The following is a 23,636-nucleotide window of genomic DNA, read 5'->3' as shown; positions in this document are numbered from 1 at the left end:
TCTTAAAATCCTATTTCTTTTTCTACAGTATTTTCCAGTTTTATTTCAGATTTCTGACATCAGGAAATTTTGGTTTTGATTATTTTTTTGTTTTAGGACTATTCAAAGAGCCTCCTTCCTATCTCTTCCAATATTGCTATCTTCCAAGCAGGTGCATCTAATCTGTCTGCCTATTTTGGCAGAAGATTCTCACGTATTTTAGTTGGCAGGGTTCTCAACTACAGCTATTGTATTTCTTAAGCTTTTGCTTTTGCCTCTTTTTCCTGTCCCTCTGGAATACAATTTAATTCATTTCCTTTCTTCCATCTCACCAACGTTCAAGAAATTATCTTCTACCATTTCTCCCACCACCTGTGTAAAGCCATCAAACATTGTACCACTTCCTTATCTATTTTCCCAAGTTGTTGGTTCTTTTTCCTCTCTTGAAACATACTCTTCTGTGTAGATCCAGGAGTTCCAATGTCTTTCTCTGTGCTCCTTTCCCCAATCTCCACACAACAGAAGTTCATATAATTTTCAATTTAATGTTTTGTGTTTACGCTCTCTCCTACAGTGGAGTGATCAGATTCAAACTATTCTGTAGAACACATCTATTACCATCCAAATATTGTTATAATGTTCTGTTATCTGTCATTTTAACTGTCCTAGTCTTCTGTAAGGCTTCTCACCCTTTTCTCTCTCAACTCAATGTCTTAAGTATACCATCTGGATCAGTTATTTGTTCTGTAGTTTCTGCCCAGTTATGTGGGTGCTGTCCAATTGTGTGGATTGTAAGCTGGCTAAAGTGACCTCTGCAGGATAGCTGAATGGCATCAAAAAAATTTAAGATGCTAAGTATTTCCAAGAATTCACTACCTTCATTTTGAGGAGGGGGTGGCCAAGGATAATGTAGAACAGGGGTTCCCAACCTGGGGTCCACAGACCCCTGGATTAATGGTAGGGGTTCATGGCATTAAAAAAGAAGGTTGGAAACCCCTGGTCTAGAGTCATTAGGATAATACATTATCCCAAAGTATCTTTGATAATATCCTTGAATGATTTTCTCCGTGCTGGGAATCACTTCCCAGAATGAACCTTTGGATAGTGAGCATGACTTGAGAATTTGGTGCCCATTACAATGAGTTAGTATGTCCCATTTCTCAGAACTGGTTGACTATGATTAAGGACTTGATGCAAGGGATGTTCATCCAAATGAGGATGATAACATTAACTTGCCTGGCTTGTAAATCTTTTTGTGGACTTGTGTGGTCATACATTTGAGGTATATTGGCTGTAGATTATCCAAATTGTGTAGTAGTTGGGCAGGGATTACTGTTGCTTGATATACCATAGGCTTTTTGCCAGATTTGAGGACTTGGTCTTCAAAAGCTTATATTGGAGATGACTAAATTTACTCACCTTTGCTGGGGGCTGGCTCCTAAGATATGAGAAGTGACTGTTATGGAAAGCTTGATGCAATATTGATAAACAATACTTTTTCAATCAGGACTTAGCAGCGTTCCAAATTCAACATTCAGAAAGTTCTACCATTTCATTTTACACCCCCAACTCTGTCAATGACTTGTCCTGTAACTTTCTCCACTTCCATGCACATTGTTACTTTCGTTATTTTCTTTCAGAATCCTTTGCTATTTGTCTGCAAAATTGTTTTATTGTAACAGTCTGTTACAACAGGCTATTGTAAAGAAATTTCTATAATTTACCATTTCCAGTGCTGTATTCAAACTTTGAATTGAAAACTGATTTTTTTTTACAGGTAATGTACTACTTAGGGCAATATATAATGGCTAAACAGTTGTATGATGAAAAACAGCAGCATATCGTCCATTGTTCAGATGAGCTGTTGAGTCACTTGTTTGGAGTGCAGAGCTTTTCAGTGAAAGAACCACGGTAATGTATATTTTAGTATGAAGTTGCAAAATGACTTCTGTGAATAAATAAGGAGAGGATTGGAATAGAAATGTCAAATCAAACAAAGTGTTTTTATCCTCAAAATATTGTTTGATTTGGCAAATACACTATGAACATTTGGCTTAAAACATGCTTCCCTTAATGAGGTGAACATTTATAGTGTATTCTGTAGAAAAAGTGGCAATTATTGGAATTTAAGGGCCTTTTCAAAAAAGGTAAAAGAGCTGATGGTTCAAGCTTTGCCATGTTAAAATGTGGAAAAAAATTGAATATAGATTTGAAAACTATATCAATTTCTGGAAAATTGCAGACATTATTCCATTTAAAACCAGAGAGAAGAAGAAATGGAGATCCTGGGGATCTGTCAATTTGACATTTTTCAAAGCTTTTTTTGTGATAAGGCATTTAAACTATTTGCCCTCATCAGATAGTCAACCTGGACCAGTGAAGGGTTGGAAAAGGGTACAAGAATAAGCCACTAGGATTGAAATCCTTAGCAATAATGAAAATTTGAAAAAACAACTCCTGATGTTAGAAATATAACATAAAAACAGAAAATAGTGAAAAAACAGCAGGTCAGACCTCATCTGTGGAGAAGAGAAACAGAATTAGTGTTCTCAAATGTATATTCTGCTGATTGGTCCCTGCCTGTCAGAAACGTCCTGCCCCCGAATAATGGCCAAGGACAAATTCAAGGAAACAAAGTTTATTAGAACAGGTCTGCAGAGCTGGGTGCCTTAAAAAAAGGAACCCCGAGCCTTACACAGTTCAGATTTTTATATGTCTCTCTTAACTCCTCCCCTCCCGGCTCAGAAGAGCTAGGAGGTACACAATTTTGAGCTCAGTACTTTTCCATTCCATACTTAGGGTTGTCTTTTGTTAGGACCCACGATCAACCGTTACATCCTCTATTTTATTATCAGTAACTTACTTCACCATCTTTGCGGTTACATGTCTGGAATTCAGCATTTTGGCTACAAGCAGTTAGTCACGTACGTATTAACAGTTTAGCAAAAGCTTAAAATTTTAACTACTTCGTGTTAATGCACATCTTAATAAGTAATTACCTCTCACAAATCCACCCTTTTTCTTTTAAGATGTGCATAGCTCTCATAGGGTTTCCTCCTATGGGATCTGTCATTCTCACTCCTCTAGTGGCAACTTAGTATTCCCGTGTAGCAGCATTATTTTTAGCTCGTTAGTGCCGTGCTGAGGTATTGCTATTGCCTGAAGTTGTGACAAACTTTGCCTTATTAGTGCTTGTACACAGGGAATGAGGCAGGGTATAAGCATCAAACTCATTAATCCACCTCCCACCATCCAGCATGCTGTCCGCCACCAACTGCCTTTATTATAGACCTGATAGTACGGCTTACCATTTTCTCAACACTCTTCTCTTCTGCTTCTGTCATAACAACGGTCATTTACATGCGAGTGGGATACGAAGGATCCAGAGAACACCCTCTGCCCCACTTGTACCACGGTTCTGCACTTGTCACATTTCCCTTCAATTTCCCCGACATATAGAATCAAATATATTACAATCAGTAATGTTACAGTCCACATAAAGTTCATTTTTGCTGCCTTTTTAGCTTCACCACCAACGGTTCTTCACCGGGAACACAGGTCCACTCAGTGCGGCTTTCGGGCTTCACCGGTCCTTTTACCCTGGATGCGTGTGTCCACCCTTTTTCTTTTGTCCGTACAGCCGCCTCTGTTGTTAGCAGGACCTGGAAAGGGCCTTCCCACTGTGGCTGTAACTTCTCCGGCTTCCAGGTCCTTACCAGAACCCAATCTCCAGGCACGATCTGATGTAAAGCAAAGTCGAGCGGCGGAGTCTGGGCCAAGACACCCTTTTTCCGCAGTTCTGCAAAGGAATGGGACAAGGCCAGTAAATTGTTCTTTACAAATAAATCACCCCCCCTGTAGTGTGGGATACCCCTCTATTTTATTCCAATATGGCAGTCCAAAGAGCATCTCATAAGGAGATACTCCTATGTCCTTCCGGGGCGCTGTACGTATTCTCAGGAGAGCGATCGGCAAACACTTGGTCCATGGTAGCTTGGTTTCCAACATCAACTTGGTTAGCTGTGCCTTCAGGGTGCTGTTCATTCGTTCTACTCTTCCCGAACTCTGGGGATGCCACGGGGTATGGTACTTCCATTCGAACGCAAACATGTCAAGACTGCTCTCTTCTAGCGGGCAACTCCAAAAAGCATCCTTTAGATCTATTACACTGAGCCACTCGTGGTCTGGGGAGATTTTACTCATCAACGTGTAAGGGTTGGGCACTACCGGGTATCGGGTCTGGACAACTGCATTTAGGCCCCGCAGGTCTTGTACCATCCGATAAGTCCCATCTGGCTTGCGCACCGGGAGTATTGGGGTATTATATGGTGACATACATTCCTCCAGTAGTCCGTCAGCGATCAGTCCTTCAATCACGGGCTGTAGCCCTTTTCTTCCTTCCATCGCAATGGGATACTGCTTCCTTCTCACTGGGCGACTGTCCGGTAGCAAGGTGATCTGCAGAGGGCTGATGTTCAATCCTCCTCTGTTCCCCTCCCTATACCATACCCCGGGGTCTATTTTCCGGTCGTCCTCTTCTTTCAACGCAAATAATTTTACTATTATTTCTCCATTGCTTGGCACGGTTCCAATACCCAATTGAACCTGCAGATCGCTTCCTAATAGATTAAATCCTGCCGAGGGCAGCAGGAGAAGGTCTCGCCTAGTTGCTCTATCTTCATATCCGACTTCCACATTGTCCACTATGGGCACTTGTATTGTCTTTCCTCCAATACCAGATACCCCCATTACCTTTGTTCCAGTTCGGGCGCCGGGAGGTATCTGGATTACGCTAGATCTTTTGGCACCCGAATCTACCATAAAGGTTGTATCTGACCCTTGGGGACCTAATTTCAGATTTACCAGGGGTTCCTGTCGATAGTTTCTTTTCCCCAAGGGTAGGAACCCCCGACCTCCCTAGTCTTCGTCCTCCATCATGGCATACGAGCGCACTTCCCGTCGGTATCTGGGGCACTCGCACCTGAAGTGTCCCTCTTCGTTGCAGTGAAAACATCTAGGGGGTCTTCTGGGTTCCCTACTTCGGTCTTGGCTGCCACTTCGTCCCAGCCAGGGTTCTCTTCTTTCTCTTTTTTTCTGCAGTCACCTGTTGGACCGTCTGGACCATTATCCGGGCTGCTTTTTTGCTTCTCTTCATCTCTTCTTACAAACACTTTCTGTGCCTCCCTAAGTAGTTCACTTAAGGGTTTAGTATTCCAATCTTCTAGTTTTTCCAGTTTTTTTCTTATATCTGGCCAGGCTTTCGACACAAGCTCCACTCGTATTAACTGTTGTCCCACCTCTGTTTCTGGGTCTACCCCAGCATATTGTTGCATATTTTTCCGAATCCTATCCAGAAAATCTGTCGGGGTCTCATCGGGGTTCTGGTGGTTCCCAAAGGCCTTAGTAAAATTGTGTCCCTTCGGAACCGCCTGTCTTATTCCCTTTATTAGGAATTCTCGCATATCTCTCATATTTCTTCGGCCCCCTTCTGTTTGCTTGTCCCACCCTGGGTCTACAAGGGGGAATTTCTGTTGTGGCTCCACTGCCGGTCCTTGTCCTTGTCCTCCTTCTCTTTCCCACATCACCATGGCTGCCTGTCTTATCATTTGTCTCTCTTGGGTGGAGAACAAGGTTCCCATAATTGAGCGCATTTCATCCCAGGTATATGTGTTGGGTCCTAGAAATTGATCCAATTGTTCAGCCAGGCCCATGGGGTCTTCTAATAGGCCTTTCATTTCCTTTTTAAAATTCCGTACCTCAGTACTAGTCAGGGGAACATTAACATACCCCGTCCCTCCAGCTTCTCCCCCCATGGGCACTTCTCTAAGAGGACATAGTTTGCTGGTCTGTCCGACTTCCTCTTTGTTAGTTTCAGCTGTCTGTGACCTGGTTTGCACCCTCCTAGCTCCTGTAACCTGCAGTTTTGCACACTCCGTTTGCACTTCACCCTGGTCTGCATATCCTCCAGCTGCAACTGCCGACTCATTTTCACTTCCCCTTTCCTCAGGGTCTTCGATTTCTGGAGCGGTAGGGGGTACATATGGGGGCGGCAGATGGTCGAGCACCTCCCATGCATTCTTTTTCTGTTCCCCTCCCTTTATCGTTTTCAACTTATAACTATTTGTCGTTGGTAACCAGCATAGGGCATAATCACTTTCTTCGGGTTTAACGTTAGGTTTTGAATTCACGTACAGATTAAGGGCTTGTTGTACCCAATCCTCGCTAGACCCGAACTTAGGCCACCACACAGCCGACCCTTGGATCGGCTGGCGGGACCAGAATTCACAGTACTGTATCATTTTTTTTTCTTTGACTTCCCTTTTCGCCTCCCGTAATCCCAATTTTCTAACATCCGTCCCAACGGACTATCAGGGGGTACCCCGGGGTATTTTTCATCGTTGGCGCCTGGATTTCCTTTACCCTTTTCTCGTTTAGACCCCTCATTACCCATCTCGAGGACTTACCCGGTTCCTATCCACCCACAGGCTACCCCGTAGTTCCGCACCTCTGTCGCACTACGTCTCTGTAGGAATTTAATTTGAATGTGACCTACTTAGTTCGATCACTCCTGTCCAATTCCGGAACCCATTTTCCCGCGATCGCCCAGGAATCCACACGCAGGCTACCCCGTGGTTCCACAATTCTCGTGCACTACGTCTCTGCAGGATCCACCTGCAGGGTAACCCCGTAGTTCCACAATTCTCGTGTACCACGTCTCTGCAGGATCTCTTACCTGGGTCCGGTGCACCGAAATTACTCGATCGCTGACTGTCTCGACTGCCTCGACAACCCCTCTTTGTTTCCTTGAGTCCGCCGGATATCACTCGCTCAAGCCGCGCGGGGCAACGAGCAAGGAATCAGGGACTGCCGAACTCGGCAGGGTGCACCTTCTCCGATGTCCTTCCTTGCCCCCCTCACGGCCGGAGTGTGGATCCCGGACGAGCCCCCAAGTTGTCAGAAACGTCCTGCCCCCGAATAATGGCCAAGGACAAATTCAAGGAAACAAAGTTTATTAGAACAGGTCTGCAGAGCTGGGTGCCTTAAAAAAAGAAACTCCGAGCCTTACACAGTTCAGATTTTTATATGTCTTTCTTAACTCCTCCCCTCCCGGCTCAGAAGAGCTAGGAGGTACACAATTTTGAGCTCAGTACTTTTCCATTCCATACTTAGGGTTGTCTTTTGTTAGGACCCACGATCAACCGTTACATCCTCTATTTTATTATCAGTAACTTACTTCACCATCTTTGCGGTTACATGTCTGGAATTCAGCATTTTGGCTACAAGCAGTTAGTCACGTACGTATTAACAGTTTAGCAAAAGCTTAAAATTTTAACTACTTTGTGTTAATGCACATCTTAATAAGTAATTACCTCTCACACTGCCCTAAAATATTAACTCCCTTTTTCTCTTCCCACAGATGTAGCCTTACCCGTTGAGTATTTCCAGCATATTCTGTCCATAGGGAAAATAACAAAGTCACTGAAACGTACAGCACTTACATGGCCATTTTTGTCAATCTACACCAATCCCATTACCCTGCATTTGTTTGTATCCTTCTGTGCTTTGCTGATTCAAATGTCTATCTCTCTTAAACATGATGGTTGCATCTGATTCTACCACCTCCTATGGCAGCAAGGTGCAGTTATATCATTCTCTCTGCATAAAATTTAAAAACCATCCTCTCAAGTTCCCTGTCCTGTGCCCTGTTGTATTTGATACCACTACCATAGAAGAAAAGATTCTATTTACTCTAAGTATGAGTAATATTTTTTTATATACATCTGAGACCTCCACTCAGCCTTGTTCACCCAAGGGAAAGCAAAACCAACTTATCCAGTCTATCCCCATAATTAATCCTGGCAGCATCCTAATGAATCTCTGCTACACTTTATCCAGTGCAATCATATGCTTCTTACAGTGTACCAACCAGAACTGACACAATTCTCCAATCTAAGCAGTGTTTTGTAAAGGTAGCAACATAACATCCCAACTTCTATGTTTTGAGCTCTGACCTAAGAAAGCAAGTATGCCATATGCCATCCTCACAACCTTATCCTATTACAAACAAGTGTTCCATCACCGATGTCTGCAGTATACTGCTGGCCATGGAATTCCAGTCAGAAAAACAACTAGGCAGCTCGTGCTTCTTCCAGCTTACCTTCCAGAACCTTGTGAAATACTGTACTAGAGTCCATTATAGACAACAGCTACCATCCTTGTTTTCATTAATTTTATTAGTTACCATCTCAAAGCTCAGTCAAATTTAGTGAGGTAGGATTTCCCTTGCATGAAGCCAATCATACTTCATTTGTCGCTAACAGGCTAATGAATTTCTATCAGGATCCCAGATCTCAACTCTTGCTTTCTATAACATCCTAGGATAGATTGTTCCAGCCCTGGGAATTTATCAATCCTTGCGTATCTATAACATCTAACACCTCAATACAGACATGCTCCAGACAATCGTCATACTCTACTCTGAGCTCACTATCTTTCATGTCCTGCTCCTTGTTGAAAAGTGTATTCTGGAAACCACTTTTAATCCAAGGAATGGGAGAGCAGCATTTTATTTTAATGAATTTTGAAAAATCAAGGCAAACATGTCACTAAAAACTGGTTTGTTGGGTACAATGAATCACTTGAAAGATAATTGACAATGTAATCATGGGGGTTATGCTGTGGGTGGATCCAGATAAAGCTTCAGTCTTGAACACCTATCAGGAAGAATGTATTATGTTTAGTGTGCAGATTTCTCAATGTGTTACCAGGAGTCACAATTAGGGACAGGTTGCAGAAATTTAAGTTATAATATCTTGTTGAAGATTCCAAGATGTTTTAATTTGGATATTAGTGATTAAAGTATTTCTAGAGGTTTTTAATCTTGCTGAAGGAAATTTGAAGCAATCAGAGGTACCTTTTCACAAAGCAAAGTGGTAATGTTTCATTTTTTATTTGATAGTTGAATATTTAATATTTTCTTGCAATGTAGAATGAAGATATTTAGCTTATTAAATCTATGCCAACAGAGCACTTATCACTCCTATTTCACCACTATTTCTCTGTAACTTATTCTACCTCACATACTCTGCAGCTCTCTGTATTGATTCTCCTGTCATCCCTAACACTAGGGATAGTTTAGGGCATTTAACCACCTTTGGGATGAAGTCCATGCAGTGCACATGTTCACATGTAGTGAAATTTTCCCGTAGCTATCATTCCTAAAGATCTAATTTTCATTTGCCTGTGTTCCACATTGGCTTCAGCTGTAATTTTACTTGATATGAGGAGAATTACCGTATTTAAAGGGAGACGGCTAGAAGACCTTATTTCAATGAGGAATGGGAAATACCAACTCAGCTTTCTTTGTTGCACACTCACTACAATCATTTTCTTACTTGAATGTAAGTTCTTCAAATACTTTGATGTTAAGTGTAGTGTTTTATTAGAAGATATGCAGAAGTTGTTGAGTTTCATATCCTTATGTGCTTTGTCTGCCCGATTTGCATAAAATAAATGTATTTTCTGTAATGTTCAAATGCGGTTTTAAAATGTTACATGCAATCAATAAAATATAGATGTACACAAAAGCTTGCAATGCAGTTTTTGCATTGTAATGTTTGTTGCAAGTGCTCATCCACAAGAGTAAGAGTGTTTTATCTTCTCCATTTACTTTGCCATTGTTGGAAGCCATATTTGATTGCCATGCCTCAAGCTCTGTAATTCCCTTGCACTTCACTTTTTTCTTCATTAAGAACCTTCCCTAAAATAGTTTTCTCCAATTAAGCTTCTGTTCATCCTCTTTCTTGTATCAATAATTACAAATATTTGAATCTTGGGAAGCTATTCTTGAGTGCTTCTAGCATGAAGTACAACTGAGTAATGTTATAACTGATTCATGCTTTAATTCATCAAAGATGGGGCCTCCTTAAATATCTTTTGTTTAGTCAAATCTAATAACAAGGAGTGAAAAGATTCCAAAATTAATACATGGAATAAAGAATAAATTTTAATGAAAGCAGGCAAAGTCGTTATCCATTTAACAAAAATTAAGTCATACCCACATCTGAATTCCAATGAATGTTATATTAGTAAAACAACTAGTGTGAAGCTTAGAGGTGGTAATATGTTTAATTCAAAGTTAAAACAGAACCGATAATTCCATAATGAAATACTTCCAATGCTCATATAAAATTAATTAGTATTCTAAACTTTAAATTAAGTATTTACAGGTAGCTGTCTCTCTTCCTTCACAGTATGTATACATTTATGTTTTACTTTTTTATCTCCTCCCTTTCTCTCTGCTGTGAATGGGAGATATCTACACTCAGTATAACAATTGCATCTTGCAAGAACTAGAATTGCTAGCAACAAAATATTCATATCTAATGCAGACTACAGTTCTGATTATGAACGGTATTGTAAAGTATTAGTGTTAAATGAGTCCAAAAATTAGCTAATCATGGTTTTATCATTTGTTCTGAGTAAGTTCATAATTCTGTACTTAACCTTTAACTTTGTTTCTTAGGACATTGTATGCAATGTTATCAAAAAATCTGACATCTGTGAACCGTAAAGGTACGTAATTTAATTTGCATTATTCACCATATTTGAAGTTTTAAGATCTTGTGATGGGGCAAATTAAGATATTTTACATTATGGGCACCAAAACAATAGATTTTCATTGAAAACATTGCAGATGTCTTTCAATTCATATTATCAGTTTCATATTGAATATGAGACATTAACGATTGAAGCTGATGTCTATATTTTCTGGCCGTGTTTAAAGATATGGGACATTGAGTTTGAATACTGCACTGAGACTTTGTTTTACTTTGGCATAACTCCAGTTCACATTTGAACTACATGCTGTTCTGTTAACAATCTTTTATGGAGGAATGTAAAATTAAACAGCTTGAGTTTCCCAAAAGTAGAAATGGGATTAAAGCCTAGTTTCTCCTCACCTCTTCCACTAGTAAAATTAAATTTGTAGAGAGCCTATTAAGAAAATAAGCAAATAGCTGTTGTCCTCCAAGTCAATTTAAAAATTCCTTAGCAGTAAAGTTGAGTACTAACTGGCAGGATGGTTGCCTTCAGTGTATTGCTCAAATCTGATTCTGTACTAAAACTATAGCAGTATTTATTTTCATCTAAGTTACCAAGAAATCTCTGTAACCTTTCTGTGTAATTCTCTCTTTTTTATTGTTTTAAGTACAGTTTGAATGCAGGTTGACACTCAAAGTGTGTATGGGGCACATTTGACATGCATCTTACCAGAATTCTAGAAAGCATTTTGCTTTTTGTCTGTGTGGCCGTGCTATAATAAAACTGTCACAGAGTTGGAAGAACTCCTATATTTTACAAGGTTTCTTTCTTTTATTCTACATTTACTTCTCTAATCTTTCTCCAAACAATGCTTTCCTCCAAATTTCTCCAACATGCCAAGTCTGAGTTATTGTATTAACTTTATCCAATCTTTATTACCTGCTTGCCTTAAGATAAAAAACCTCAAATAATTTCCTTTGCCTTCACCCATTCGTGTCCTACTGAGGTGGTCTATAGATGGGCAGTGAGGAGCTTCCCATGCTAAAAAGGAGAGCACATACCAGATGCTGTTTACAAGTTTTATGGCTGTCTTTGTAGTTTATTAGAAAATTCCATGAGCATGTTATGCTGTATCAAATAAAGATATGGTTGTTAAGTTCAGAAAATTTTTGGTTTATGCACTTGCAGTTGTAAACTAATGATCAAGAGTTGCGAATTGTGTGTTTTTTCTGACCTTTTGAATTTAACCCATTGCATATGATGCACCTTGCATTTTGCCAGACACATTCTTATTGCTGATAGTCAATTAATAGGTATCAGAGAAGTGTTGTTCAGTCAGTGTCACCAATGAGATTAGCCTAGATCTTTGCCTTCTGTAGAATAATCAATAAATACAGCATCAAAGGATTCTGTCTTTGTCAGATGAATAGCTATCCCACAATCTGTAGCCTTGTGGGGCACAACAGTTTGAATGGAAATGCATGGTTTCCTGCAGATTTCCATTTTGTTTAAAGTTCAGCGTGCTCACACAGAAACCCAGCTGTTGTGTTCTTGAGTGTTCTGGAGAATGAGTAAGAAGTCAAAACACTTAAATCACATTCATTAGATGCCCGCATTGAGGATTTGGCTTTATCCTTTTTGAACTCGTGTCTCATTGATTATTTTTAAATATGTCATGCCTTATTATTTTGGTGCAGTGATTTTCTATGAGGCATTTTGCTAGTTTCCTTTAAGTTAGATCAGTAGTTTAAAGTAATTGAAATAGCCTTGATTACAAATTTGCAAACTGCAGAAAGATAACAGTGGGATATCCAGTGGGTTAAAAAGAAGTAGAATCCAGAGTGGTGAATGGCCTGTGATATTAAACAACAATTGTAAGCTGAGGGGCAGATAAAATAATCATCGGATACTCATCCACCTGGTTTTATTTCAGTATGAAATGTCAAAAAATGCAGGGTTACATTTCGAAGATTGAAAGTGGTATTCTAAATAAATGGCAATGTGACTGTGATGAGCTAAAGTATTGCATGGTTGACACTCAATGTTTTAGGAACAGCTTCTTCCCCTCTGCCATCAGATTTCTGAACAGTCCATGAACACTACTTCTCTATTGCTCTTATGCACTATTTTTATATATTATTGTACTCTATGGTAACGTTTATGTATTGCACTGTACTGCTGCTGCAAACAACAAAGTTCACAAAATATGTCAGTAATAATACATCTAATTTAGATTCTGGTTTTTACTATGAACAGCCCAATTGAAAACATTGAAAAGTCTTGTTCATTGTTCTAGCCTTTCTGCCTATGAGTGAAATGACTATTCAAGAAAGATTGATCATCTTATCAGATATGTGATTTCATTTTGTTCTCATCACTGCTTTCGTGCAGTGGTTTCGACTTCCATCCAGAATGAAACTGGACACCATTTCAGTTTTGTACAAATTACCTTGAACTGTTTAACTGTTTTTCATGTTTCTGTTCTTCCTGTTTCTAAGCCTGAATCTTACTATTTCTGTAATCGCATACAATTGACTGCTTCTCCCACTATGTTCTATGCGCCACACTTTCCGTCATGAGGAGGTACCTGGTGTCCCTATGACAGTCACTTCGACAACTCTAGGATTCTCTGACCGCCGCCTGTAATGGGCCTGTATGTTTCTTTATCCTCCACTGGATTCATGATTTCAGTTGCCGGTTTTTTAACTTTCTCATGGCCTGCAAGGATCAGAAGATTGTCCATCTACAGACCACTGAACCTGCTGACTCCAACACCAGTAGGCTTGGATGCCTCCAGACCGCAATCCCTGCTGCTGACCTCAGTGACTCTAACAATCCGGAGCAGACTTGAAACCCAGACTCCATCACCATCAATGCAGGTTCCATTGCCAAAGTGCCAATTGCGAAATCTTCAACTTCGACTCTGGCAATGACTTCCAGGCCGGATCTTTACATGCTGCCGCTGGAACCCCCATCTCCCCATTCCCAACCACCATCACCACAATCTTGTCTCTCTCAGGTCCCACCACCAGCCCCTGGGTCCTTGGAGACTCCATCTTCCTCTCACCCCACCATCCCTAAACACTCCAAACCTCCCTTCTCCTCAGACACCACTAACCCCCTTCCCCCCCCTCCAGTCCCAGCTCTCATCCATGCCAGGTTTTCACCTTTCCCTCCGACCTTCCCCTCTCTAAGACAGAACATTCTGTCCTCTGTAAGGGCCTCACCTTTGTCCCCCCGCACCCACGCCGCAGTAAGTTCTGCGCCCACCATGACACTGAACTCTTCTTCTGCCGCCTCCATCTCTGTCTATTTCTTTGGCAAGGACTCCCCACCAAAGGACCTGTGATCCTGTGAACCCTTCTGTCTTCAACCCTCCTCCTCTTCCTGGATACCCCGCCCGGTCTTCTGCCTGCTCTGGACCTTTTCTTTGCCAACTGCCAACGGGACATTAACACTCCTCTCTCCTATTCCAACCTCAATCCTTCCGAACGCTCAGCTCTCTACTCCCTCCGTGCTAACCTAACCTCACCATCAAACCCACAGATAGGGAAGGTGCTGTAGTAGTCTGGCAAACTGACCTCTACCTTGCTGAGGCCCAGACAACTTTCAGGCACTCCCTCTTACTTACCCCTCAAACAGGACCCTACTAAGAAACACCAGGCCATTGTCTCCCACACCATCACCGACATTATTGACTCTGGGGATTTCCCATCCACTGCCACCAACCTCATAGTTCCTGCACCCCACACTTCCCATTTCTTCCTCCTACCCAAAATCCACAAACCTGCTTGTCCAGGAAGACCCAGTGTTTCTACTTGTTCCTGATCCATTGAACTCATAACTGCATACCTCAACTCTGTTTTATCCCCCCGCTTCAGTCCCTTCTCACCTACATCCATGACACCTCACAAGCTCTTGTTCTTTTCTAGGATTTCAGGTTCCCTGACACCCATCATCTTATTTTCACTATGGATGTCCAGTCTCTATACACCTCCATCTCCCACCAGGAAAGGGGAGGGTGAGCGGCCATCTGTCGTGGTGCATGTAGGTACTAACAATATAGGAAGAAAGCAGGATGAGGTGCTACAAGCTGAATTTAGGGAGCTAGGAGATAAAGAGTAGGACCTCAAAAGTAATAATCTCAGGATTATTACCGGTGCCACGTGCTAACCAGAGTAGGAATAGCAGGATAGCTAGATTGAGCATGTGGCTTGAGCGGTGGTGCAGGAGGGAGGGTTTCAGATTCTTGGGGCATTGGAACCACTTCTGTGGGAGGTGGGACCAGTACCATCCGGACGATCTACATCTGGACAGGGCCGGGATCAATGTAGGGAGATTGTTTACTAGTGCTGTTGGGGAGGTTTTAAACTAATATGGCAGGGGTATGGGAACCAATACAGAAAAGAAGAGGGAAGTAATGCAGAGACCAAAGCTAGAGTTAGTGAAGAAAAAAAGAGTAGAGTGCATAAAAGTAAAATGCAAAAATTGCATAGGTCACTAGATTCTAAAAGGACGATGAGTATGAGGCCACTTTATCTAAATGCCCGTAGTATTAGAAACAAGGTTAGTGAACTTGTGGCACAGATCAGTACCAAGGCTTATGATTTAGTAGCCATTGCAGAAACCTGGTTGCAAGGTGGAGATGACTGGGAATTAAATATCCAAGTATATCAGGTAATACGTAAAGATAGGCTGGAAGGCAAAGGAGGTGGGGTGGCGCTCTTAGTTAAGGATGAGAGGGTGATTGTGAGAGATGATATAAGATATTCGGAGCAGAATGTTGAGTCCATCTGGGTAGAGATTAAAAATAGTAAGTATTGCAGTGGCAGAGGCGATTAACCAAGAAATAACTGAGGCTTGTAAGAATGGAACAGCAGTTGTCATGGGGGATTTTAACTTCCACATAGATTGGGTGAATCAGGTTAGTCAAGGAAGTCTTGAGGAGGATGCATCTGTGATAGCTTTCTTGAGCAGTATGTTAGTGAACCTACAAGGGAAAATGCTAACTTAGATCTAGACATGTGCAATGAGACGGGTAAGATTAACAATCTTGTAGTCAGGGATCCTCTTGGAAAGAGTGATTATAGTGTGATTGAGTTTCACATACAAATGTAGGATGAAATAGTTAAATCTAAAACTAGTGTATTATGCTTGAACAAGGGAGACTACAACAGGATGAGGGAGGAGTTGGGTAATGTGGATTGGGAGCACAGGCTATTTGGTAGGACAGTTGAGGAACAGTAGAATACTTCCAAAGAGATTTTTCACAGTGCTCAACAAAAGTATATTCCTGTCCAAAGTAAGGACAGTAGGTGTGGGGAGAGCCAGCCTTGGATAACTAAGGAAATAAAAGATAGTATTAAATTAAAAGCTCATGTGTACAAAGTCACAAAGAGCAGTGGGAGACTGGAGGATTGGGAAAACTTTAAAAAACAACAAAGAACAACTAACAAGAAATAAGGAAAGGGAAGATAGAGTATGAAAGTAAATTAACACAAAGTATAAAAATAGACAGCAGAAGTTTTTATAAATGTATAAAGCGGATGAAGGTGGCTAAAGTCAACGTAGGTCCCTTGGAAGACGAGAAGGGGAGATTGATATTGGGTGATAAGGAAATGGCTGAGGCATTGAACATCTATTTTGTGTCGGTCTTCACGGTAGTGGACATGTCTAATATGCCAAAGATTAATGTTATGAATGAAATGGGAGGTGAGGACCGTGATAGTGATGAGCAATCTAGAGGGCCTGAAGGTAGATAAGTCCCCTGGTCCTGATGGGATGCATCCCAGGGTGCTGAGGGAATTGGCGGAGGTTATAGTAGGCGTGTTGGTAATCATTTACCAAAATTCTCTAAACTCTGGGCAGGTTCCAGCAGTTTGGAAGACAGCAAATGTCATGCCACTTTTTAAAAAAGGATGTAGGCAAAAGAAAGGCAACAAAAAGCCAGATAGCTTAACATCTGTAGTTGGGGAAAATGCTTGAAGCTGACATTAAGGAAGAAAGGAGTGGTTTAGAAAGAAGTGGTTCCATTAGACAGACGCAGCCTGGATTCATAAAGGGCAGGTCCTGTTTGACAAACTTACTGGAGCTTTTTGAGGACAATGAGTGCAGTGGATAGAGGGGAACAGGTGGATGTCGTATACTTGGATTTCCAGAAGACGTTCCACAAGAGACTTTTAAATAAGATACGGATGCATGGAGTCGGAGGAAATGTATTGGCATGGATAGTGGATTGGTTAACCAATAGAAGGCAGAGAGTGGGTATAGCAACACATATAAATGGGTGTTTCTCCAGTCGGCAGTCTGTGGTGAGTGGGGTGCTGCAGTGGTTGATGGTGGGTCTGCAGCTGTTTACCATTTACATTAATAATTTGGAAGAGGGGACTGAGTGTAGCATAGCAAAATTTGTTGATGACACTAAACTGAGTGGAAAAGCAAATTACAAGAGAGGATGTGGAGAGTCTGCAGAGTAATATAGATAGGTTAAGTGAGTGGGCCAAGGTCTGGCAGATGGAATACAATGTTGGTAAATGCAAGATCATCCACTTTGGAAGGAGTAATAGAAGAGCAGATTATTTTTTAAATGGTGAAAGATTGCAGCATGCTATTGTGCAGAGGCACTTGGGACTGCTTGTACATGAATCGCAAAAAGTTGCTTGCAGGTACAACAGGCTATTAAGAAGGCAAACGGAATGTTGGCCGTTGCTAGAGGGATTGAATTCAAGAGCAGGGAGGTCATTCTGCAACTGTACATGGTACTGGTGAGGACGCACCTGGAGTACTGTGTGCAGTTCTGGTCTCCATACTTGAAGAAGGGAATACTGGCTTTGGAGTCAGTGCAGAGGAGGTTCACCAGGTTGATTTCAGAGGAGTTAAGGGGTTAGCCTATGAGGAGAGATTGAGTCACCTGGGACAATACTCTCTGGAATTCAGAAGAATGAGAGGGGATCTTATGGAAACATACTAAATTTTGAAAGGGATAGATTGGGATAGAAGTAGGAAAGTTGTTTCCTTTGGTAGCTGAGACTAGAACTAGGGGATATTGTCTCAAGATTCAGGGGAGAGGATTTAGGACGGAGAAGAGGAGAAACTTTTTCCCAGAGAGTGGTGAATATATGGAATTCTCTGCCCAGGGAAGCAGTTGAGATTTCTTCACTAAATATATTTAAGATACAGTTAGATAGATTTTTACATAGGGAAATTAAGGGTTGTGGGGGAAAAGGTGGATAGATGGAGCTGAGTTTACGGACAGATCAGCCATGATCTTACTGAATGGTGGGGCAGGCTCCATGGACCGGATGGCCTACTCCTGCTCCTATTTCTTATATTCTTATGAAAGCCTCAGAGCTCTCAGTTTCTTTCTGGGCAACAGACCCAAACAGTTCCCCTCCACCTAGCAGAACTTGTCCTCACTCTAAATAATTTCTCCTCTGGATCCTCCCACATCCTTCAAACAAACGGGGTAGCCATTGGTCCCAGCTATGCCTGCCTGTTTGTCGGCTATGTAAAACAGTCTATGTTCCAAGCGTACACTGTTGACCGTTCCGCACTTTTCCTGTGCTACATCGATGACTGCATTGGTGCTGCTTCCTGCACCCATGCTGAACTCATCAATTTCATCCACTTTGCCTCCAATTCTACCCTGCCCTCAAATTCACCTGGTCCATTTCTGACACTTTTCTTCCCTTTCTCAATCTCACTGTCTCTATCTCTGGAGACAGCTTATCCACTAATGTCTATTATAAACCAGCAGGCTGTCACAGCTACCTGGACTATACCTCATCCCACCCTGCTACTTGTAAAATCACCATCCCCTTCTCTCAATTCCTCCGTCTTCATTGCATCTGTTCTCAGAATGAGGCTTTTCATTCTAGAATGAAGGAGATGTCCACCTTTTTCAAAGAAAGGGGCTTCCCTTCCTCCATCATCAACGCTGCCCTCTACCACATCTCTTCCATTTCACGTACATTTGCTCTTACCCTATCCTCCCACCACCCTACCAGGGATAGGGTTCCTCTTGTCTTCACCTACCAGCCCACCAGCCTCTGCAAAACTTCCGCCATCTCCAACAGGATGCCACCACCAAACACATCTTTCCTTCCCTGCCCACTTGCTGCTTTCCGCAGGGATCGCTCCCTATGCAACTCCCTTGTCCATTCATCCCTCCCCATCTGATAAAGAGAATATTGGATGGGCACTGGAAAAAAATCATTTGGGATGGTTTTAAGAATCTAAAGGCCATCCTTTCAAAATTCAGAATAAATTTATTATCAACGATACTGTATACAGTCCTGAGATTGATTTTCTTGGCTATAGAAACAATCGAAGAAAGTCCGCCCAACCAGGGTGCAGAAGATGGCAAACTGTACAAACAGAAAATTAAGAATAATAGTAATAATAAATAAGCAATAAATATTAAGAACATGAAATGCAGAGTCCTTAAACCTGAGTCCATTTGTTGTGGGAACATTTCAATGATGGGGCAAGTGAAGTTAATCCCTTTGTTTTAAGAGCCTGATGGTTGAGGGGTAGTAACTGTTCCTGAACCTAGTGGTGTTGTACTGAGGCTCCTGTAGCACCTATCTGATGGCAGCAGTAAAAAAAACCCAGCATGCCCGGGGTGATTGGGGTCCCCAATGATGAATCCTGCTTTCCGGCGACAGTGTTTCATGTAGGTGTGCTGATCCTTGCTTGCATGAGCACTGGAATGAGCAGATGATTTCACAAACTACCCATCCCCCTGCCCCATTAACCATGATTTGCCCCACCTAAGGAACAGTCTGTAGTTCCCACGCCAGCTTTATTAGCCATAATGGAACTGAAAATGCTAGAGTAGAAGTAAGTTTTCAATACTGGGAAGAGGTCTAAGAAAGAAAGATGTACAGGTTCCTCATTTTCTTAATTGATTGTACATTTCACTGGGAAGGACAGCATTAAAATTTATCCCTACTTTCTCCCATGAATCAGACCCTCCATTAAGGCAGACTCCTAACAGCTGCTTCAAATCGAGATTAACATGAGGATGGGTAACTAATGTTGACATTGACAGCATGGTCTAAGTTCTACAAACAAATTAATAGAAAATTCCATGTCTTAACACACTAGTCTGGTAACTTTACTATCTACTTAAAGCCTATTCAGTGGATGGCCGCAACAGTTGTTACCAAATGTGACATAATAGCATCGTTACAGACAGAAATGTCTGCATCCTGATGATCAAAGTTGCCAGGCAGGGTTTGAAGTAGATGGTGAAAGACGTTACTTGATCATATCCTCATCAATACGCCTGTTGCAGATACATCAATTAGGAACCATCATATTTTGATACGAAGCACGGACCAATCTTGTTTATTTAGGATTGTGAAGTTGCTTATTAGGAATTATGAAGTACCATCCTGATGGAACTGCAATAAAAGAATGTAAGCTAAAGACTACTGTTAGTATGCTTTTTACCTTAACCTCAGCAAATTAAAGGTCTTCCTAGGCCATCTACCTACTTTATCAATGACCATCTCTGCATTCAGATAATTTCTTAGACATTCCTCATTTACAGAGGGTCACCATAATATGGCTGGGAAAATCTAGAAATATCAGAAATGTATTGACATTCTGAAGCCATAGTTGATGCTCCAACATCTGCATGGTATTAAGTGGCTCAGCGGAACACTCCATTTCCATGTAGGCGTGTAGCTTCAAAATATAAAATATCCAAAACACCTGGCCCCTCTAGGGTACTGTGGCTATAACACACACTGTGTCAAATGTACATTACAGCAGCAACACAATGCTGTTAAGCCTGTACCTTGAAATCCTAGCATCACTCGCAACTTTGAAGGCAAAGCTAGCAAGCACCGAAAACCAACACTGGTTTTGAATTCAGAGTATTTCAACATTGCATCTTTATCAGAGATCTAAAATCCTTGTGCTGCCTATGATACAACCATTTATGAACGACCTTTAAAGATTTTGATGGCAACTCATCACAACTTCTCAAAAGGCTGATGAGAGCTGGCAATAAATACTGGTCTTGACTGTGATTCTTATCCTGTGTGTAAACATTTTTTAAATCCCTTCTAACAGTGCACTGCTTTTATATTGCTAATGCAGACTTCTATTAACTTGTATAATCTGTCAGTTAAATTCTAATACAATCCATTGGCAAAAGAAATCCCATTTTTAAAGATGCTGCCTAGCCTGCTGTGTTCTACCAGCATTTTGTGTGTGTTCCCATTTTTAAAGCATTGTTTAATTTATAAATTTAAGTATAAGCACTTTCAGAAGTTTTTCTGTGTGATGTAGATACTATAAATGATCTCAATCTTGGAAAGGAGATTACCAACCATCTTGGGGGTGAAGATTGTCTTGTGGTAAGATTTTCTTCATTTTTTGAGTTCTTGGGCATTCTTTTTGTATCCATTTAATTTGTGATCCTATTTTTGTCTGATTGTATAAATTTGTGATCCTTTTTCCCTCTTGAAGAATAGCAACATCTTTTTTGCCTAAGTAAGCTGTTTGCCTACATTATAATTCACAAGACCTAAAACATTTTAATTAGGGTTTTTTTTTGCTATGATGTTCCAATGATTTTTAACTTCATGCCAGAGCAAACATTTCTGATTTAAGTTTGAATTCTGAATTCAAACTTTGATTCAAATATTGAATTCTAATCTTACCAGTTCAGTTAACATTGATGTTCTGTGCTTTTTTATTTGCCGCTGAGTACTGTTTGTTGTACCTTTGCAGGCTGGAAAGCAAAATGATGGGAATGCATGCACATCTTGCAATGTTTCTTGTCCTCCTGTTCCAGGCAAAAGATCTAATTCTGGTGAATCTGGTATGTACAATGGTGGGCAGTCTTTGTAAACCAGTGCATTTCATAAATCTGTGAAGTAGTGGTGGATAGCCGAATTCCCCATGATACTGATATTAATGGGTTTAATTTCATGAGTTTTCATTTCTTGATATTCAAGGTTGGATTAAAATGTGGGATCCTTCCTCCCCACCCCTTTCAATGCATCCCTTTACAGTTGAATGATTATAAACAAAACAGTCTAAGCTGTTGCACAAATAATGTGAAGATGTTGGAGTGTAGAAAGTCCTGGAACTATATCACAAAAAGGATAATTAAGAAGAATTTTAACAACATGTTTTACCAAGCAATAAGTTAAAATATAAAGTGTAAAGCACATACTTAGTACCAAAATACAATTATTTGGCATATTTACAGCAACCAGTTCCTGATTTGAACTAATAATATCCCACAATTTCAAAGCAGCTGTACAAAGTCCAACTTAAAACTTAACTGAGGAAAAGTCCAGGTGAAATTTTAATTTTACATTTTTAGTTATTTAAAGATTAGGGGAGGAGGTGGTTCATGAAAGAAGATCTGTGGATTTTTCTATCTTTTATGTAAAAGTACTTTAAATTGCATCCTAAAGAGCTCTCTTGTAATTTAAGATCACTTCTTCCTGTTAGAGAAAATGGCTTTGTGTAACCCGTCTAATCCAATTTGCCTTCACGTCAGAATCACCTCAATCAGATTGATTGATTCCCATGGGAAAAGAAAATAAGCTTCTAAAGCTAGTATCTTCATGAATTATACTATATCTTAAATTACTAAATTAAGTCAATTCCTGAAGTTTGAAAACAAAACAGAACATGGCATTAAGAGGAATAGATAGAGTGGACAGCCAGCGCCTCTTCCCCAGGGCACCACTGCTCAATTCAAGAAGACATGGCTTTAAGGTAAGGGGTGGAAAGTTCAAGGGGGATATTAGAGGAAGGTTTTTTTCTCAGAGTGGTTGGTGCGTGGAATGCACTGCCTGAGTCAGTGGCGGAGGCAGATACACTAGTGAAATTTAAGAGACTACTAGACAGGTATATGGAGGAATTTAAGGTGGAGGGTTATATGGGAGGCAGGGTTTAAGGGTTGGCACAGCATTGTGGGCCGAAGGGCCTGTACTGTGCTGTATTGTTCTATGATCTATTATAGTATTTAACAATAGCTGACAATTAATTTCTTTGGTGTTCCATTGCTCTTGAATTAAAATTCAGCATTCTATTGAAATTTTTTAGATCACTTTTTTTGCACAGAACTTTTGTGTTTACATGTGGTTTGGTCATTATGTTGCAATCGATGCATCAAAAGAGCAAGTCCCCATTTTAAAGCAGGAAAATCATATTACAGTAAATTAACAGAACCCATGGTGCCTGGCTACAAATAGCTATATTTGGTATCTCAAGTAAGGTATGCCAAGTGCTATACTTAGCATAAAATGCTGGACACCGAGCAGGTCATCTAGCATCTATGGAAAGTGAAACCCAAGATAATGTGCCAAGGGAAGAATCTTTCTCAGAAGTGGGAAGGAGAAAAAATTAACTTAATGTTTAAGCTGTTGGTGAGGTAGAGTAGGGAGGCAAAGGATAAGTAATATCTCTAATTGGCTTAAAACCAAGGTTGTTATGGGGATAAGCTGCTGATGCAGCAATCTCATTGATGGGTTAATGGGACAATGACCTTGGCCTCAGTCTCAGCAGGAGGCATCTCTGACCTAGTCACCCTTATTCCTGCATTCCCTGCAACTTGATACTAAACTTTGTTTTCTGTCATTACCTTTCTGATACAGTCTGAGTGCTAAAATATTATCTGTTTCACTTTTCAGTGATACCACGTGAACTAGTGAATCAATGTTTCCAGCATTTTCTGTTTTTATTTCAGATTTCCAGCATGTACAGGTTTTGACTTTTACTTCACATACTGCCTTGTGTTTAGATTCCTATTAACATCTGGGCACCACGGTAGTGCAGCGGTTAGCACAACACTAATGCAGCTTGGGAGTTTGAAGTTCAGTTCAGCGTCCTTAGTAAGAAAGTTTGTCCTGCCTGTGTGCACGTGGTTTCCTTGGAGTGCTCCAATTTCCTCCCACAGTCTAAAGGCGTACTGGTTAGCAGGTTAATTGGGATTTATGAATTGTCCTGCAATTATGCTCGTGTCAAAGAGCATAATTTAAATAAGTTGGGTTGCTGGGCGGTGCAGCTCAGTGGGCCAGAAAGGCCTATTCCATCTGTATCTCTAAATAAATAAAATTTATTGATCCCAGAAATGTAAGCTG

General features: G+C 40.9%; 1 protein-coding gene and 1 long non-coding RNA gene across 7 annotated transcripts in view; one reads left to right on the top strand and one right to left on the bottom strand.

Moving 5' to 3' along the window:
- mdm2 (MDM2 proto-oncogene) overlaps nt 1–23,636 on the top strand; it is a 47,001-nt gene that overhangs the window by 9,571 nt on the left and 13,794 nt on the right. For all 6 annotated transcript variants that reach the window (XM_073059715.1, XM_073059713.1, XM_073059710.1 and 3 more), the window contains exons 4-7: nt 1,757–1,890; nt 10,505–10,554; nt 20,824–20,891; nt 21,268–21,358. In XM_073059715.1, the coding sequence (XP_072915816.1) occupies nt 1,757–1,890; nt 10,505–10,554; nt 20,824–20,891; nt 21,268–21,358 (343 nt within the window). The remainder of the gene's footprint in view (nt 1–1,756; nt 1,891–10,504; nt 10,555–20,823; nt 20,892–21,267; nt 21,359–23,636) is intronic.
- On the bottom strand, nt 2,602–7,027 carry LOC140734963 (uncharacterized). Its single transcript, XR_012100647.1, has 2 exons — nt 6,713–7,027; nt 2,602–3,778 (listed from the first exon to the last, which is right to left on the bottom strand). It is a non-coding gene; the product is annotated as an uncharacterized lncRNA (long non-coding RNA).

The sequence above is a fragment of the Hemitrygon akajei genome, chromosome 10 (assembly GCF_048418815.1).
Source record: "Hemitrygon akajei chromosome 10, sHemAka1.3, whole genome shotgun sequence".
Lineage (NCBI taxonomy): Eukaryota > Metazoa > Chordata > Chondrichthyes > Myliobatiformes > Dasyatidae > Hemitrygon > Hemitrygon akajei.
Note: the sequence above shows the minus strand (reverse complement) of the source record. Positions and strands in the feature narration are given on the sequence as shown.